This window comes from Zerene cesonia, chromosome Z (assembly GCF_012273895.1).
Source record: "Zerene cesonia ecotype Mississippi chromosome Z, Zerene_cesonia_1.1, whole genome shotgun sequence".
Taxonomy (NCBI): Eukaryota; Metazoa; Arthropoda; class Insecta; order Lepidoptera; family Pieridae; genus Zerene; species Zerene cesonia.
Genome location: NC_052122.1, coordinates 9,710,759 through 9,730,222, shown reverse-complemented (window position 1 = coordinate 9,730,222; position 19,464 = coordinate 9,710,759). Strand labels below are relative to the sequence as shown.

General features: G+C 33.3%; 2 protein-coding genes across 7 annotated transcripts; one reads left to right on the top strand and one right to left on the bottom strand.

The window, feature by feature from the left end:
* Positions 1-704: 704 nt before the first annotated feature.
* LOC119835478 (endoplasmic reticulum mannosyl-oligosaccharide 1,2-alpha-mannosidase) lies at positions 705-11,414 on the top strand. 4 transcript variants are annotated; one of them, XM_038360319.1, is made up of 13 exons: positions 705-1,027; positions 1,874-2,053; positions 2,288-2,413; positions 2,525-2,648; positions 2,722-2,907; positions 2,976-3,124; positions 3,209-3,397; positions 4,513-4,700; positions 4,989-5,097; positions 5,517-5,711; positions 5,916-6,056; positions 6,180-6,325; positions 6,507-11,414. In XM_038360319.1, the coding sequence occupies exons 2-13, from the start codon at positions 1,916-1,918 to the stop codon at positions 6,574-6,576; spliced, it is 1,761 nt and encodes a 586-aa protein (XP_038216247.1). In that variant the 5' UTR covers positions 705-1,027; positions 1,874-1,915; the 3' UTR covers positions 6,577-11,414. The 4 variants fall into 4 exon arrangements, with proteins under 4 accessions (XP_038216247.1, XP_038216245.1, XP_038216244.1 ...); XM_038360317.1 differs by having other exon boundaries at positions 705-1,276; positions 5,532-5,711; XM_038360316.1 differs by having other exon boundaries at positions 705-1,276.
* Positions 11,415-13,047: 1,633 nt separating this feature from the next.
* On the bottom strand, positions 13,048-19,250 carry LOC119835511. 3 transcript variants are annotated; one of them, XM_038360388.1, is made up of 4 exons: positions 19,047-19,250; positions 16,522-16,864; positions 15,248-15,443; positions 13,048-14,620 (listed from the first exon to the last, which is right to left on the bottom strand). In XM_038360388.1, the coding sequence occupies exons 2-4, from the start codon at positions 16,818-16,820 to the stop codon at positions 14,372-14,374; spliced, it is 744 nt and encodes a 247-aa protein (XP_038216316.1). In that variant the 5' UTR covers positions 16,821-16,864; positions 19,047-19,250; the 3' UTR covers positions 13,048-14,371. The 3 variants fall into 3 exon arrangements, with proteins under 3 accessions (XP_038216316.1, XP_038216318.1, XP_038216317.1); XM_038360390.1 differs by lacking the exons at positions 16,522-16,864; positions 19,047-19,250 and adding an exon at positions 15,929-16,053; XM_038360389.1 differs by lacking the exons at positions 16,522-16,864; positions 19,047-19,250 and adding an exon at positions 15,654-15,907.
* Between the last annotated feature and the right edge of the window lie 214 nt (positions 19,251-19,464).

Genomic DNA, 19,464 nt, shown 5'->3' with positions numbered 1-19,464 from the left:
ACAATAATTGCTAGTTGATTAAGACGCCATCTCGGATTCTATTGAGTAACTACGAAGTCCCAAAGACAGGAAGTGTTTCATAGAATAATATACACGACATACACGTTCTTTTGCAGGACGCAAACTAACTGACAAATATGGTCTTCCTCGGCTCAGCTTTCAACTTATAATTAGTGTAGATAGGTATCATTATTTCTACCATAATATATATACATACATACATAATATGCAAATAAATTTCGTGGAGGAAGAGTATCATTCTATTTCTTCTACAATACCTAAATAAACTCAGAAATTTATCAGAAGATCGAATGTACGTATTATAGATCACTTGGGTCAGTTATTGCATAGAATGCTGTTTTTAAAGCAAACAGTATTTCTAAATGAATGTTAAAAATAAAAAATTCAAAATTATTTTGTAAGTAGTCAAAATTTTATTGTTTAGAGGAGAGAGAGATTTTTTTTTCTTGTTTATTCAGTTTGTTATTCTTGTTGTTCAGTTATTTCATTAGTTGTTGTCAAGTTTTTTATCAATCTTTATTCTTATTGGTTCGAACATCTTCATGGTGGTAATTTTTTTTCCCTGATAAAGTACAAAGTATTGTAAACTATCATATAAAAATATTAGTCCTCTTCCTAGTATCTACCTTTAAAATGACACATGACAATAAAAAAAATATGATGTCAACGACTCATCGATTTCTGATTTCTGAATCTCAAGAGCAGAGAGCCGTCAAATTCTTTATTCAGCACGGTTTTCGGTCTTCAATAAATCCGGCTCCTATGGAGCAAACATTTGTTTGAGATTATGTAAATAATTATTTTAAGATTATAAATAAATACAATCACGAAAATATGAACATTATAGTATGTAAATAATTTTCTGCTTTTATTTTACTCGACACACAATGTAAAAGCCGAACTTGCAATATTTTAAAATTAACTATGCACTTTTCTATTGTGTACGTGGAAGGAACTTCTAAAGTTTTCATTTATAAGTGGTAATATAAGCTGGACAGCGAATAACGTGAGTTGAAAATTTTAAATTCCGTAAATGCATTGCATAAATCACGATCGGTGCTCTTTGTGTGCTCACCCTTTCCTGTTATTGATTTTCCCGGATTGACCTAGATAAGGTCCTGAACTAATTTTAGGTACCCCACCTAAAAGCCTAGATGCGCTCTGGGCGTCTCTCGATATTAATATTTCAATTTATTGTGGGTGTGACAGCCATAAGAGGAGGAACTGCATAGTTGTACAAATGTCGAAGCCCAGAGTTAGTGGTGATTTATATATTGCTTTGATTGTTTTTATAATAGTTTCGTGTTTCCAAATTTAAATATTAATATTCGTTTGTTATTGTGTGTGAAATTATCCAGATATAGTTGATGTTTGTTCATGGTGACTCCCATATATCCCATACCTTATTCCAGTATTTCTACCAATAGTAGAACAGTTCTATTTTTGGATTCCTAATAATAAATAATCAATTTTTAAAGGCATAAAATTATATTCTTTGCTGACTGCAAAGTCCTATTTGTTGTGAATTCCTTTGTATGTACAGTTATTTTGCATGACAAGCAAATGTGAATTACAAGGTATTTATTTTTTGAAGTTATTTGCTTTATATGCACTATTGCTGAGCTATTAATTTTGTGTGACATCCCCATGTTCTTGTGTTGAACAATATTTAACCCCTATACATATTGTTTAGAGTTATTTAGTTTATTTTGTGTTGAGTCTAGTTTAATTCTGCTTAGGATCATGATGACTATTGCCTCAGGCTCACACAACGCTTTCTGGCTTGGCAAATACTAAACAATATTAAATGCAGTTGAAAAACAAAATAATACAAATTTCTTGATCATTGCAGGGCATCTTGAAGCGCACCCTCCCTAGAGGATGGAATAGGATTATGCCATCCAGGAAACCTGAAACTCGCATTGACTTTTGTGACAACTTCATGGCAGAAACACCACCAAACAGGTACTTCCGAGGAAGGCCTGAAAGCCCCATGTATGTCGAACCTGTTGCTACAAGGAATTTCTTTCGGGTAATAATTTTTTCTTTTACATTGCAGAAAATTATAGTGATTTCTATTTATTACAGTATGAAGGTATAGTCCATAAATATCATATTGTAACATAATCATATGTTACACCATAATAGTACCATTGTTAGTTACTTCCTCTAGTTTATACTTTGTTGATTGTTCCCATTTATTGTTACATTGTATACTTGAAATGAATTGAATCTAAAACTAGATGTGTTTATGTGATTGTTTTAGAAATGGAACCAGCTCTCTCGTCTGCAACGCTCTTTGGTTTTGGTTATACTAATACTGATTGCAATATTTTGCTTCATGTATGGCCTATCAAGTGCTATCTCGCCACCGAAGGTGCTAGCAGCCAGAGTAAGCATAAGTCATTTTAAGGAAGTAAATTAGCTAATTGCTCCTTTGTAACTAACTTAGCTTGTGTTTTTCTGTTTGGTTCGTTAATGTTTTACTTTATTATGTTTTTAGAGCAAAATGATGAAGAACTCCAGTTTGCTCTTAAAAATGAAAAAGGCGGCCGTTTCCTCGGAAAAGGATAAGAAGAATATCGTTTTGTATGAGACGGACTTCAGCCAAAGGCCTATTTTCACTGGTACTGTAATTGGTCTTCTGTTTCATTTATTAATGTTTTTCTGTTACAACACACTAATGAGAAAATATTTCAGGACCATCCAACGCTCAGCAGTACGCAGTGGTACAGAGTTTCAAGCATGCCTGGAAAGGTTATAAGGAACATGCGTGGGGACATGACAATTTGAAACCCGTTTCTGGATCTGCTTATGATTGGTTTGCCCTAGGATTGACAATTGTTGACAGCCTTGATACAGCTTATATAATGGGCTTGACTGAAGGTACATAATAACCAATTGCGGATGATACTTCATTAAGAACCTGTTATTAATTTTTGATATATTTACAGAATTTGAAGAAGGACGCGAGTGGATTAAGAACGAACTAGTTTTCACAAAGAATAAGAACGTTAACTTCTTTGAAACGACAATTCGTGTTTTAGGCGCTTTGCTCACTAATTACCATTTTACAGGCGATAACATGTTTCTTGAGAAAGCTGTAAGTATATAGATTTCATCAGAGAAATTTAAGTCAAAATTGGTGTTTTTTCGTGGCTTTTCTCACATGACGTTTTGTTCACAGAAAGACCTTGGTGAACGTCTAATGACTGCTTTCGCATCACCATCAGGCATACCATATTCCGATGTAAACCTCGGAGCTCGTACAGCTCATGTACCAGAATGGTCCCACTACAGCACCACGGCTGAGATCAGCACTGTTCAACTGGAGTTCCGAGAACTATCCCGTGCAACCAATAACCCAATATTTGAGGTAAGATTTTGAAAATGAAATATTAATTGCGATTGTCTCTTATAAAAGTGTACATATTGTTATCGTATTTTGTCATTCTAAATTTTATTGTATTTTAGTCATCATACATAATGTTTAAATTCTTTGTGCAATGCGATGTGTATAGGGTGTGGTCGTATCTCGCTAAAGGGTGGGCCAGGCAATCTCCCTGGCAATAGCCTACATACCTAGATATGTTTGCAGGCTGTTGCCGGGAAGATTCTAGGGGGACCGCGCATGCGTATTATAGTTAGGTCATCCGCGCAGGACCTAGGTATTGACGTCATTCAGGCTTGCACTGAGCATGCACCAAATTATTTAGGTCACCGGGACTGCAACTTGCGTCAGCAACGCCTTCGTAAATGGGGTGGGGAAGGACGCATAATGTTGTAGATGGAGCCACTGAGCGCACTGCGCATCTGCATTGAGCAAATCAACCAATAGCGTGCTGATATTAACAACCAATGAGATTCCGGTTTCGTGGAATCTTATATCCGGGTCTCGACGTCCAGGGAACATCGGCCATTTTGCTCTGAGCACTCTAGCTGCAGTGACCCTAATTGTATTGCGAATATATTATCAAAGTGTTATTGGATTGAAAAAAGATAATTAAACGTTTTTTAAGTGTTTCGGTTTTGACCGCGTATTTATTTGAACATATTTTTAAAGTTTATTATCAAATTTTCGTCCTTACCACCCTTTTAACATCGTTGTACATCGTTTATATATGGCGCGCACTTGCTTTGCGATTCTCTTATTGATGTTTTATATGTTCGCGCTAGTTTCTCTTGCTTTGGCGATTTTATCTAAATTTACCCGTTATTAACTGAATTTTAGAACACTTGTCGCGACCTTTGATCTTAAACCAAAATGTCACTTACGAAGAAGTGTTTTTTCATAACGTTGCTCCTTCTTATGGTATGTATTCAAAATTTAGAGTCGTTTTCAACCATAATTATGTTGCTATGCAATTGGATTTTGAATATTTTTTACTTTTAAACTAAATCCAAGATTTCTAAACAATCATTTTAATTACGGATAAATTGCGTTTCGAGGTGCAAAGAAAATATAGATAACAGTTGTAACGTTTGCTATAGGACGCAGCGGCGGCTGTTTCGGAGAAGCTGCACCAACTTCCCAAGAAACATGGGCTGGTGCCGATATTCATCAACCCAAATACCGGACACTTTCTGCCGCATGCTACCATAACTCTGGGAGCTCGTGGCGACAGCTACTACGAGTATCTGCTGAAGCAATGGATACAGACCGGAAAGACAATTAATTAGTGAGTATCCTCGGCATTTAAGACCAACATATGTTGGGTGGGCTTGCAGCATCACGTTACAATAAGCGTTTTATTTGTATTGGACAAGATGCAACCTACTTTGCTCCCAAAATGTATCATAGTCTTTAGGGTAAGGTCTCCCAGCGTTCCAATATAAATAAGAGATTTTCTAGAAATCGGTCCTTTAATAAGAAGCTCGTATCTGCAGGTTCATTGAGCTTCCTGTAAGCTACTTAACAAGTTGACTAATTATACAAAAAAAACAATGACTTTATTATAATGTTTCAGTCTCCGCGATGACTACTTAACCGCTATCGAAGGGGTCCGTGAGTTCCTCGCCCGTCGCTCCGTGCCCAACAAGCACCTGTTCATCGGCGAACTCACTGCTGGATCGGAGGTAAATTGATACAGATTTTAGTATATTAGTCCCCTATCCTTTGCTTTGTTTTATTTTTTTTCAGTTTGTCACATGAATGTAATAGCAGCTCGTATAATCTTGTGAAGAAATAACCGAAACCAAATTTCAGCTTTACTTGTAATATACGTAATTTCATAATTAAATTTTCTGTTTGGGATGAAATACTCATCGTGAATGAAACCTTTAGTACTTATTATAAATAATAATATGGTTGGTATTCAAGTATTTTACTTTGTAGAACTGGGCCACAGCTGGGTGCCTATTAGAACCCAAGTTTATTTTGTTGTATTTTAAGTTCATTGTTATAACAATTGGTAGGTGTTTTATTTTTATTGCCAGTCACAAAACTTGACATTATTCCTATATGTTCGAGAACAAAACATATTCATTCAAAATAGGCTTACAATAACCAGGCCTTCAACCCGAAAATGGACCATTTGACCTGCTTCCTGCCAGGCACATTGGCCCTGGGCCATGCTAACGGTTTGCCTGACTGGCACATGACCATGGCTGAAGAACTGATTAACACCTGCTATCTGACTTATGCTGCGCACCCTACCTTCATGGCACCGGAAATTACTCACTTTAATATCGTAAGTATTTATTATATTAATATGTCTGATTTTTGAGAGCTTTATAAGTGATGGCTTTGCTTAAATATATTTGCTGATTAATATTAGGTTTGTTCTAAGAAACAAACCAGGTACATTAGAAATAATTTTTAATTTTTTGATACGTCTCTTATATTTAACCATTTATTACACGTGCTATTTGTAAAAAATAAAATAAAATTCCAGGGCAGCGGCACAGAGGACATGTTCACGAAGATAGCTGATGCTCACAGCTTGCTGCGTCCGGAATTCGTCGAGAGCCTCTACATCATGTACCAGTTGACTGGCAACACCACCTACCAGGATTGGGGCTGGCAAGTGTACATGGTAAATATAGTTTTTAATTCTGCTTAATTTTTTCATTGAAAAAAGAAAACACTAGATGAATAACATTTTAATATATCAGATATCATGATTATATTTACCTTTATTACCTTTATATTATTTCAGGGCATCGAGAAGTACGCCCGCGTGGCCAAAGGATACACCTCCGTGACTAACGTGAAGAGCGACAAACCTGCGCCTAAGGACATGATGGAGACGTTTTTCCTCTCCGAGACCCTGAAGTACTTGTACCTGTTGTTTAGCGATGATAGGTCAGTTGTTATACCATTATCACTATATTTAACATACTTTATTTGAAGTCTATCTTGCTTGCTCAAGCTACATAATATACGTCGATTAATTGAAAAAAAAATGCTTATTTTCTAAATTAAATATGTGAATTTCTTTGAATTACCCAATTCTTCTGTATAATATTATTAATATGTTTTACAGATTCACCATTGACCTGAACAAGTATGTGATCACCACCGAGGCTCATCCTCTGCCAATCCACAAAGTTTAAATCAAAAAGCTAGAAGGACTAGTATAATCTAGATGTAATCGTAAAAATTAGTTCAATATATAATCCCTGTATGTTAATCCACTTACTTCGATTAAGTGTTAGTTGTAATTAACACTCATACTTTAAGTATTATTGGGACAAGGGTTACTTCGAGGTTGTGACAGAATAAATTTGGCTGCGGCCAGAGAATTGTAGTTTATAATCATCATCAGCAGATATTGGATTGGATATCAAGCAGAGAGCAAGATAGCTTTGGTCTGGGTTTGCAAAGTTGGGGGATAGTCTGTCCACGAATTCGTCACAGAGACTAGGGGACAAAACCTACGCCCATTTTTCATGGCCCAATAATGCAAGTAAGATATGGGTGTTAAATTATTGGCAATTATATACGCTTATCAATGTCGTAGGTAGTTTATTTGTTGTTGTGTAAGTAGGCAAGGCTACCTGAAGTGGGAGTCGAGCATTGTTTTCCATTTGGGCCACGCTCGCACCGGGGAAGTTACCACACCCCCACTGGCTTAGCGTTAGTGATAATTTGTCACTATAGCAGTGGGGGGGCCGGAGGCCTTTATCCCATTCCCCATCCTATCCTCTCTTCCATATCACATTGCCTTGCCGCGTGACATCCCCCTTTCCTACCCAATCCTCCGTTCCCTACCACATCCCACTTTCCCACCCTATCCTCTGTTCCCTGCCACATCCCCCTTTCCTACCCTATCTTCCGTTCCCTGCCACATCCCCCTTTCCTATCGTATCCTACGTTCCCTGCCACATCCTCCTTTCCTACCCTATCCTCTGTTTCCTGCCACATCCACCTTCCGTATGACGTTCCCCTTTTCCCCATCGCATCACCCCATTCTATATCAATCTTAAGATAGGGGATCTTATTCTATCATCATCATTCCCCGTTTTCCCATCCAATCCTTTAATGTAAGCTTACGAGTGCAAGTTATGTCACTCATTCGCTTTCTTGTTACAAAAAAAAAAAAAATCTAAAAAAAAGAACCTGCTTTTGCCTTCTTCTCTTCATGAAAAGAACTGGTTTAAAGCGCTGGTTAAATATGTTTGTGTATTGTTTGCTGATTGTCAATTTCATAAGTTGTTTTTAGTTAATACTTACTTATTTGGTTTTAGGATGTTATTGTTATTTTTAATATTGTGTAAAAAGATTTATGTTTTCTTTAGCTGGTCTGTTATGATAAAGGAATGATTTGTTTAATTTTGTATAGTCGATTTCTTCTATTTAAATTACTTTTTAGATCTTTATTTTTCATTATTTTAGGACACAATATGTTATTCATATTATATAATTTTTGATATTCGTAGCCAAATATATACTTAATTAATAGATTAGTCAAATTAGAAAATTTCCTTTTATAATTTTAGCAGCAAATGAGTATATGTCCTTTAATTTACTCGCTTATTTTTTTAAGTTTTAGATGCAAGTATGAGCCAATGCACGCATCCCACTAAATGATTCTAGAATCTTTTAGAAGAAATTCGTTCGTCGAATTCGCACTACAAAATTATTGTATTCTCGAGATAATAACATCTAAAGGTGTAGTTAGGTTGATTCTTTTCGACCGTAAATACCAATCACACATATTGCCAGCATCAAAAAAACATCTTGAGACGCTTATTTTTGTGTGTATTATTACGGATGTTTAGTATGTAATTAAGTAATATAATGTATTATGTAATGACGTATATATAGTGTCGTATAACCATCTACTTAGCGCTAAAAGTTCTACACGTTCACGATTCTTTCACGCAAAAATTATCACTTATGAAATTGTGCGTTGAAAAATCTGGACGGCGTTGGGTTAGGTTAGGAAAAGTTAGTTATTGGCGGTGTTAGTACACCCCCGTGCCTCGGAGAGCACGTAAAACACGGTCCTGCGCTCGATCTCCGGTCCATCGGCTGATCCGATCGGATGGAGTGACGGAATAGAGAGTGCATTTGTGTTCGGGCATAAATGCACTTTAGTTAATAGGATATTTGCCGATGCGTATCTCACTAATTCAGTAGTATTGCATATAATCGATTAGTAGTAATAAATGCTTATTAACTATAATTGCCAATAAGTATACCTACTATATAAAAGTAGAATTAATTGTATCTTATAATACTAATATGAGTATAAACTCGGAAGCCAAATTATGTCCAACAATGATTGACGAAACAAAACTCAATATCATCGAAGAGTTAGATCACGATAATGACCTCGGGTCACCGTGTCAAATATTTTTTAAATCGAAGACCATTCGCATTGCTTAGAGACGGTTGAATTTTGACATCACTTCTTTGTGACCAATATATAAAAAAAAATAATTTGGATTTCCGTATATAAAAATGAATTTATTAAAGTCCTTCCTTTTCTTTTTACTCATATCTATGTAGCAATTCGATTAAATTAACATTTTTAATGACATTAGCTTACATTTCATATGTCTTGTGCTGACTTGACTCGTTGATCGAATATTTTTGTACATAAATACCTGTTGCGATGCATTTTACACGATTGCTGTAGGAAAATTAGGGGTAGGGTACACGCGCTGAATTTAGAGTGAATTTAGGGTTTTCTTTTTGTATATTTGGTGCTTTCTTTGTTCTTTGATTTCGTAAATCGCTGTTGAGATCACAAATTACTTTTTGACATATTCGATAAACACAGTTGAGAGTATTTTCCATTTTATACCTAGATTATCCGTATAATATAATTTACTCGAAATTCAGCGTATATGGTAAGGAATAATATAAAGATTGTTGTTTCGGTGCTCACTTACGCGTAGACTAAAATAAGACCAAGCAATGAGTTCCTCCTATTAAATCCCGAACTCTTTATGTACTTATTAAATTAATAAGGGGATACGATCTCTAAAACTTAAAACCATCCAGGTATGAGCTTAGCTCCCATATGGTTAACTAAGAACTGTAGTTAGGTTTAAATTTTATTAGCTAAAGGGTCAGATGTCATCGTCGAGGCATTCAGAATTCAGTGCTCGCGTCTGATTTGCAACCCTTTTCATTTTAGCCAAATTTAATCTTAACTTTATTTTTAATTTTCATTAAATTATAGTCATATCTCGTCAATTTTAGTCACTTGACCAATGACAAAAATGCATCGTAAATCTTTAATAGGAAAACGATGTACAGGCTAAGACTAAAGATATTCAATATTTACTTATAAGAAACAATTAACAATACAATGTGGACGCTTTAAATTAAGATATCTTACTTATTATCAACGGACGAGACAAATATTTACCCGGATATACTAAAGCACTATTTGCCAATTACCTACGGATATTACGGTTAGATTGCTTACATTCTACCTTGTGGGATGAGTTTTATAGACTTGGTATAATAGGTACAGTCTAAGTTGGATTATACATAGGAGTATTTTTTTAAATTGTATCAAGGTTGAATGTATGTAATATGACATTAGATGTAAAAGACATTACATATCTAAAGTGAAGTCTTTATACCCTTTTAAGACCTGAGAACTATCTGGAATACTTTATCTTTAACTAGAAATTAAGGTTATTATGACGTGACTTGAAATATGACGTTTTAGGTTTTTTGCGATTCGCACAAAATCTATACGGCCTATGTAAGGCACTACTGCATTTAACTGTTGCGTCAATAATATTTGATAAATTCTTACACAATACGTAATATATAAGTAGTTTTTGTGTCTATTTTATCTAATAGTATAAGTGACTCTGATTATTATTGATATTTTACGAGTATTCTATGTATTACGCGGTGTTGATTGAAATTAGAATTTGGTAGGAGGTTAACCGATCAATAAAGAGGTTATCTTTATGTTGATTGGTCGACGATAACAGGGACTCGGTGAACAGTTATAAGAAGGGACACTTAGATTAATTTTACATAAAGCATACAGCTGTGCGGAAACAAGCACAAATCTGTGTGGAACTATTCCGCATACTTATTTCTTAATAATATAATAGATATGTGTGTCCTATATCTGTAACGGATCCGTCATAATCCTTACTTATACACCTCAATATAGGGCGGAGAAATTAATAAGATAAGTTTCATTAAAGGAAGGCATTCACTGTTAATCATTTGGTGCGACCACAAAGAATAGAGTCATATTTTTATGGCAGTACATCAGGTTTTCACATTCATCATGACATGGATTGACCGCGAATGCCTGCCTACCGTAAAAATATTTTCAGAACCTAATGTTACACTCAATGTTAAAGATAACTTATATATGTTAGTATGATAAGGGATATTGCGATTGAAGTTAAAAAACAAAATTCTCGCATACTCTACCCATGATGTTGAAACTGAGCAACTTGTGCCAACCATTGCGAGTTATACTGGAATGATCATATTCGAATTTAAATTGAAATCGCTTTTGGTGTCCTAGTAGTTATTTATGAGTTTAACTTCAATCCCAAAGTAAAAAGACATGACTGTTGTAGCAATTAAATGGTTGTTTAGTGTTTCGTGAAACTAACTATACTATTTATAGATATTAATCGTTCAGGCCAGTATAATTTATCGATATTTTATATTTTACGATTCCTTGATGTAATACGGCCTGTATTGTCAATGTTATTACTATTATATATTTTAATCTTTAACCGCCAGCAGGAGTCCGAAAGTTTTATTATAAAAGAAATTACAAAGAAAATTTTTGAAATTAAAATTGAATTATGAACAGGTCATAATACATAATATACACACCAATGCGAACTTCAAAAGTAATCACGAACTTAACAGAATTTACTAAGAATATATATTTTGATACTTTGGACTTCTGCAGCGTCATACTTTAGGTGTCTATACAAAAAAAAAATGAAATATTTTCTAAATCTATACTGTATCTTATATTTTTGTAATTATGATTTGCTTGTAAATTTTATTATTTTTATATAATTTGGTAGTAAGAAATATAGTTGGCGAGTGCGTTGTAATTTGGAAAGACTTTATTTGGTTTAGTCTTGCATACCAAAAATATAGGAATTGTGCACTGTTGATGACAAAATTAGTAAGTGTGAGCAGATAGTCACTATCTTCAGAGCATAGATGCATTTTGAGTTTATTTAATGATTTTCATGTATATTTGTAATTTTAATATGTTTTAGTCAAATATGTATATAATGTATATTAAGTTACCAAGATATTAGTTGTAATTTACATTACAATGTTTTGTTATATTTCGAATTTCAGTACAATATATTTTTTATAAATATCACTATTTAATGCAATGATGTTCCAAGCTATTTAAATGTCTATTGGTTAATTGTTTTAGTGCAATGTTACCTATGTCTACTGCTATAGGTATATTAATTTATATTTACACTTATTTAATCATTTCTGTGTACAATTTTTTATTGTATTTATTTTACTATACAATCTTGTCAATAAATAAATCTGAATGTGGAACTATTTATTTTATTCAATTTTAATTCATAATACATAAAAAAATACTTACTCAAAATTATTATCAATATTAACTCTCCCAATAATTATATGGCAAAACTTCCACTAATCTGCGATACATACTATGAGCACATCTCATCTTATTCTTTTATATACTAGCTGTCCGCTCCGGCTTCACCTGGGAAGACGTACTGTTGACGCCGATACAGATATATGAAGAATACGCTGGTATTGCGGTAAGATTATCAGTTAGAATAGAAGAAAGATATTACGTAGTTTGAAAAGCAAAAGTGAAAAGGAAAGGATTGACGGATGAAATGAAGGAATAGATTGGTAGCATGCTACTATTTTACGTTGGTCTTCTGTGGTGGTGTGGCACTTCCACGGTGAGAGTTGGCCCTGTTCGTGTCGAAGCGTGCTCGATTCCCACATAAAAACTATGAAGTCGATTGGTCGTTAGTTAGGTGTTGCCAAGCGATATCCGTTTTTGTCTGCGTATACTTACGAAATGATGTCGTTTTGTGTAGTATCAAAAAGAATCACGCCAATTGTTTGAAAACCCATGGAGTTTTTTAGCAATGAGGCCAAAAAAAACACAGCCGAAGAACTTTTTTTAAGACGTCGGTTGAAAATAGCATAATCAAAACGCATTTGACATGAATTAAATTAAAAAAAAGCTTATGAAAATATCATTACATTTATTAATTAATTACACTACAAAAGAACAACTTCCAAAAATAAAATCTACATTACCAAAAGGTAGACTCCAATTTGGACGGAGACTTATTATATCATAATATAAAGGCAATAACAAAGTATCACTCCAATCTAAAAACTATAGTGCCACCGCACGTATTGTAAACTTGTCAAGTTTGCATGAATATTTTGTAAGAGTATTAAATTTCAAGGAATCGTTTCGCATGCAGGCTTGACAAATTTCTCTTCAGTTTTGTTGTCCATTATTAATAATACTACACGGAGATACAGCACCGCTTGATACGTTGCTACTTACTATTAATTCAAAAATAAATTTCATAGACATATTACGCTTTGTATCAATAAATATAATATCAATATTATCACATAGTATGAGGTTCTTCTTAACTTGGAATGTGATCATGTATTGAGCCATAAAATATAAAACTCATATTCCGAATGAGTGTTGTTATTGTTGATTAAAACGTTATTAAAACGTTCACGACGTAAATAAAATACTACGTAAATATAGTTTTTGAGCAGGAACATTTAAAGGAAAATTTTGGCACAAATCATGTCGTTACATTAATAAGACTATAGATAACATTCAATGTATATGAAAAATGTAAATCATTTTTACACACACATTATCTATGAAAAACATAGTAAAATAAAATCTGAAATATTTTAATTTATCACTAAAATACATAAATACTTCATGTTATATAAAACTTGTAATTTAAGACAAAGTTCAATAATAACTATCAATGTTCATACTGTTTGCGTTCCTACTAAATATGAGATTCTTACAATATCATATTATTATTAAAGAAACCATTGAACTAAAATGTTATTCAATCTTACCATAAGCACTCATTACACTTTACTGAATTTAGTTTCTAAATTTGGAGGCAACTTTAGAGATTAGAAGTTTATCTAAATTTAGACACTGAATCAGATAATGGACATTATGAGTGATTTAGAACCAACAGATTCAGTCATTAATTACAAATGGATTCAAGATTGTTTTAGATATTATTACATTTTGTGACACCATTTATTGAATAGCAAAATATCTAAAGAATCAATCATTTAAGAAAGTATGCATGCAAAAGAAAGATTGATTTATAACAGAAAAGATTTAAATTTCAGTTTTTATCGTCCCAACCTCCATGATAAAAAATTATCTCTGAGAAATTTCAGTCAGCAGCCACCCTAACTTTTGAACTCAGGATTGAAATTCATTGAAATTTATTGAATATGATTACAAGCTCCTAAATTCAGTGACAACTGAATTACAATGCCTACATTCAGTTTAGTATAATTAGTGCATTAACTTAAAAACCACATAGTTGCAACTAATGAGTGGAAATTTATATACAACAACTGTATGTGTAAATTAGTGTAAAAATAAATAAAATTAATGTAGCTGCCGATACCCAATGCACCTATTACATAATACAATATTAAGTTTTGTGTAACATATGTTAGTGAGTTGTTAACAAGATTACTTGTCCATTTACTAACAAATGTCTATGGAACTTTCTACAATTTACAAATATTTTATATTTACTTTGTTAAAAAGATGCTCATTATTATTCATGGGAAAACATGACATTGAAAAACAATGGTTTCCTAAATAACAAAAGTAACTTATCTTCTAATTTATGGCAGTTACATAAGCACACAGTCGCAGCATTGCAGAGTATAATATAAGCATTTTATACCACAGCTCTCCTCTTCAGGCGTGGGGGTGCCCATTCGGGTTTTGTGGGCTGGCGGTGGCTTTAAAAATACGCTGTCAACATTATCACCCAATTTATCTTTCTTCTCAAGTTCAGTATTGGGCGGCTTTATAATAACCTTTTCATCATTTTCAAGGTAATCACTGTTTTTCTCATTAATGGAATCACCTGCTGCATCCTTAAATTTTAATTAAATAAATGTTATAAATTGCAGTTACAATATGATACACATCAAATCCTGATTAAAAATGTGAATTTTATATAATATGAACATCTCTTTTAATTTTCATTACAAAAAACTTAAAGAGACAATGGAAAAATGTTAGAAGACAATCAAATTGGTTATTTTAGCCAAAGTTTGTTTCACCATGAATACATGCAATATGCACATTCATACAACATAATATCTCCACATCAATGTCATCAATATTTTTCGAGATTAGCATATTGATTCAATTTTGGTTGTTAAAACTAACACTACAATTGATAACATTTATATTTTGCTCAATCAACACTGATTGGTGGATTTAATGGTGCATTCATTTATTCTTCGTGCCTGGATCATTTAAAGTCTAACAAGAAATAATAAAAATTAAAAATAAACAATTAAATTACCATCACAGTATATTTAACAGCTTTCATCATTAGGTACAAAATTTATCTTACTTTATTGAATGAAGTCTTTGTCAGTCATTGTCTTGGCTGTATATTATATTAATTTATAAAAATGTTATTATCAAACTACCAATAAATTTGTGTTAATTATGTCACAAACATTAACTTAATGACTTATTTAATATCATACCTTGGGGTTTTCTTTTCGCATAACTTCACCAGGCTTTTCTTCAGAATCTTTATCTGTACTTGTATCTGGTGGGTCCTGAAGAAGAGAAATTGTTCCAACTCCACTAAGAGCAGCTGAATTTTTATCAGGTACTAATAAACTGGACTCTTCTTCAATCTTCTTTGGCGCTGGATGATGAGATGAATCACCTGACATGCTTAAACACAAAATATTCAAAGATTTATTGATGGCCACGCGACGAAGACTTAATAACAATTCAACACTAGTTATCGAAACAACGAATAAAGACGTATTCTGAAGCCTGTACTCATTTGCAACGTGACACTGTCATAAATATTGTGTAAACAAAAGTCGGATAAACAAATCGCTTATTCAGTGGAGTGTAGTTATAAACCGATAAATTCACCTTGGCGTTATTGGCTGCACTTGTTCTCCGGACAAACGTCGCCATGTGCTTATGATTGTTTCGAAATCGTTATTTTCTTGCATTGTTTTCAAGGAATTTCAACCAAAAAGTTTTGTTACCAAACGAGGATCAATAAAATAACTTGTAATACATGAAAGCAGTGGGCAAATAGTAGTCAATTTTCTATTACCAATATTTTTTTAATACACATATGTAAGGCTGAAGTCATAATTTATAGTTTAAAATCTATTTCAATTTGTTTTCATTTTACCTACTTTTGTGCGCTTTTGTTTATTTTTTATGAACTACGCGTACATGACTACGCATAGCGTCAGCGTGAAACACGACGTCAAATTTCAATTGTCAACTGTCAAGATATGTTGTGACTTATTGATGCTACCACCTATGAAAAAAATTTGTTTTAATGTTTCCTTTGTAATGATTTAATTATAATTAGTACAATTCAAAGGAATAGTACTTTTAGTATATATAATTCAACAGGTTGGTAAATGTTGATGGCGCAATATAGTTATTTTGTTGTTATGTCTACGGCGATATCGGATTCATATTGTATCGAGTAACACTTGAAAGAGCGGGAGAAAATAAAATAAGAAAAAAATATTGTAAAATTTTCAAACGCTGCCAACAGTCAAGAGTATTCCTATTCTTTTTTTTTGAACTGAGGTTAATAAAAATTGTGACTTAGTGTTGTCTTTTTCTTAGTATGAATCCTATTCTGCAATTTGATTTTCCTTGAAAACATATCTACTCATATTCTTATAGTGCAATAATAGTGCAAAAAAATGAGTACCTAGCAAATTTATTTTACATTGAAAACATGGTATATATAGCTAATGACTTTACTTACAAATTATACATTGTTGGCGCTCTTTCTTTTTCTCGTTGCTTGCTTTGATATGCATTGTATGCATATTCCTTGTGTTTGTTCTTTTTCCGTATTGGTAACCATATTACACCGAAGCTAGTAGAGGATTTGTTTTTTGCACTAGTGTATTGTGGTTGTAGCAGTGTAGGTTTAGTTGATGTAGATGGTGTGATTTTAGGTAACTTGGTTGCATTCGGTTTAGGACTGGAAGAAATGTGTGACTTGCCAGTGCTTTTACCGGTACTTTTTCCCGGAAGTCCGCCAGTTCCACTTTTGCCCATGGAACTAGCGGATAGTTTATGGTTTTTTGGCGCCAGGTTGAAATCTAAAATAAAATAAATAATATATTAAAAATAAGTCTTTATGTTATGTATTGAAAATATGAGGTTGTTGTGAAATATATTGCGTATTCGCCATATTTTTTTATTATTTATTAGTTGCAGCTGTATTTACAATTTATTTTCTGCAAAAAAGATATGTCAGATTTAAAATTATACTAATTTTATATAAAAAATTTTAATTGAAATGTTTTTTTAACCTTTCAATGCCCAGCACCTGAACTAGGTTAAGGCTACATCTAGAGCTAATGAGGCCTAACGGGAGACCAGTAAAGTACCTTTGGGAAAACAACAATTACTCCGCAATCATAGTAAAATATTGGTCAAGCGGAATTCGGTTCCGCGTTCATCGCCGTACCGTGACAACGGACGTAAAAAAGTCTCATAAAACAAGCTACTTTATAAAGTGTAAGTAGTATAGAGCCTTCAATACTCGCTACTCGCACCTAACACACATCTTTGGCTTGACAATAAATACGAAATCGTGTCAACCGCAATTATTATACAAAATCTGTATCTGTAAACCACCGAGCTAGGTATCTACTACTAGGTACACTAGCTACCCAACATTTTCTTCTAAGAAATTCGTAAAATAAAAGTTGTTAGGAATAGCACAGAATTACCCTTTTCTGTCGCAATTTAAATTTACACATATTCACATTGCATTTAAACGATTTAAAACGGAATATTTTAAGCGTTTTTCCGAATACCTAGTTCGAAGCGCTTTATTAGTTACGCCAGCTGCTAGCTGCTAGTTTGTATTCACATTCAGTATTATTAAACTTTAAAATTATATGTATGTAATGATACCTTCCACTGCGTATCAAGTTACTGATCAATATTTTTTCATTATGTCTCAGTATTAAGGATTCATGACAAGGCTTCTCGAAATATTACGCGGTTAGGTTATAAGTGTTGATGAATAATGAGGATATTAAATTAAAATCCGCCTATCTCTACATACAGATCTCGACTTACAGAGCTAAACTTCTACAGTAATGGAGAATACACTGATAAGTGTCGATGTTAGAATGGTTAATTTATATAAATTGCTACACAGGAATATTACAAAGTTTTTACGTTTTCTTCACAGCTATTTCAAGTACTATTTCTGTTTTTAAGTACCCCGCATAGTCTGAGCCAAAAATTGCGACCACAATTCTTTCATTATTAGAAAGATGATTCGTCTCTGAGTGTCATAGACTATATTTTGTTTCGGGTAAACCCGGACGGAGCCGGTACGAGCGGCTAGTGCTAATTACTAAGGTATAGATTATTGCCGTATTCGATGACTCGGTAGAGTTGCATAATTAGGTACACGATGATCATAATATTGAATATATTTAGAATATATTCATTATAAAACCTTAGGCAAAATTATACAGTAAGCCGGATTATAGTCACGATGTAGTCCTTTAAATAGTAACGCCTTCCACTCGTCGGCATTTGTGTTGGGAGGTAGCCCGTGGCATGACCTTGTTCCTATATTGCAATTGGAAATAAAATAACCCTTTTCGTACTTTTACTGTAAATTAGTGTAACATTAACGAAAAATTGAATTTCACTTTGAATATAAATTATAAAACAAAACATATAAATAGCAAGGTATTATCGCGCTGCGCCTTTTATTGTGAAATTTATAACACCAATCATAAACTGTATGAATATTACATTAGCAATAGTTGTAATAATATGATTTGTATTTTTTGAATTGACATTCAATTTCATGGCAAAACAGTTTGTTTAGGAAGGTACCTAAGTATCTATTTATTTTATGCTTAGATAGAGGTGCCATAATTATTTTTAAAGTTTTGTTTCTTCACCCCTTAATTTCTAAGTCATAGTAATAACAATAAAACAACATGATTTAATACTATCGATTTTGTAGACTTCTGCGTCATCGTTTATACATTCTGTTGCGAACATTGAGAATAAGGGTCAAAATAATCTCAGAGGGCACCTTTGATATCACTTATATCATATAACCACAGTAAATATGGCTATTATTTTGACACGACGTCTTAACACACTAGTTATAAAGTTAAACCTGCTATACAAACAAAATAAATTATTCATTTTGAAATAAAAGTTATTTATACGCAACTTCACTCAACTTTCACCAGAATTTTCCGAAGAAACTCGATGCAATATTTTTATAAAATTACTCACATTATGAGACTTTTAGGAATGTGTTAGAGGTCCATGACATTTACAACGGTACACTACACACAACTCCCGTTTGTGTTAATATTTTAATACACTATACACTGCGCGACCGGCCGTGATCACTGTCATCGAAAACTGGTACACATATGGAGGGAACACGAACCCAAGTCCGCTAATGACACGTGGTAATACCCTCTTATGTCTTATAACCATAAAGAATAAAATAGCTTGTTCCTTTGTTTCGCTGATCGCTGTCGATTAACTTTTGCATTATAAAAGAATCTTCCTTGCGTCATTTTTAACGAACCTAAATGACCATATGTGTGAACTGTGAAGTAAATTTAAAGGAACGCTCGATATGTGATTATATGTTGTTGGAATTTCTTTCGCAATATTGTATTGAAGCTCGATTACATATTTT

Bases quoted from the DNA above. Each gene is read 5' to 3' on its own strand.
- LOC119835478 (XM_038360316.1), top strand. The intron at 3,398-4,512 runs GTAAGATTTTGA...CGTTTGCTATAG, and splicing joins CCAATAACCCAATATTTGAG to GACGCAGCGGCGGCTGTTTC. The intron at 5,712-5,915 runs GTAAGTATTTAT...ATAAAATTCCAG, and splicing joins AAATTACTCACTTTAATATC to GGCAGCGGCACAGAGGACAT.
- LOC119835511 (XM_038360388.1), bottom strand. From the start codon at position 16,820: ATGGGCAAAAGTGGAACTGGCGGACTTCCGGGAAAAAGTACCGGTAAA. The intron at 15,444-16,521 runs GTAAGTAAAGTC...TTTGTGTTTAAG, and splicing joins GCGCCAACAATGTATAATTT to CATGTCAGGTGATTCATCTC. The intron at 14,621-15,247 runs GTATGATATTAA...TTAAAATTTAAG, and splicing joins TGCGAAAAGAAAACCCCAAG to GATGCAGCAGGTGATTCCAT.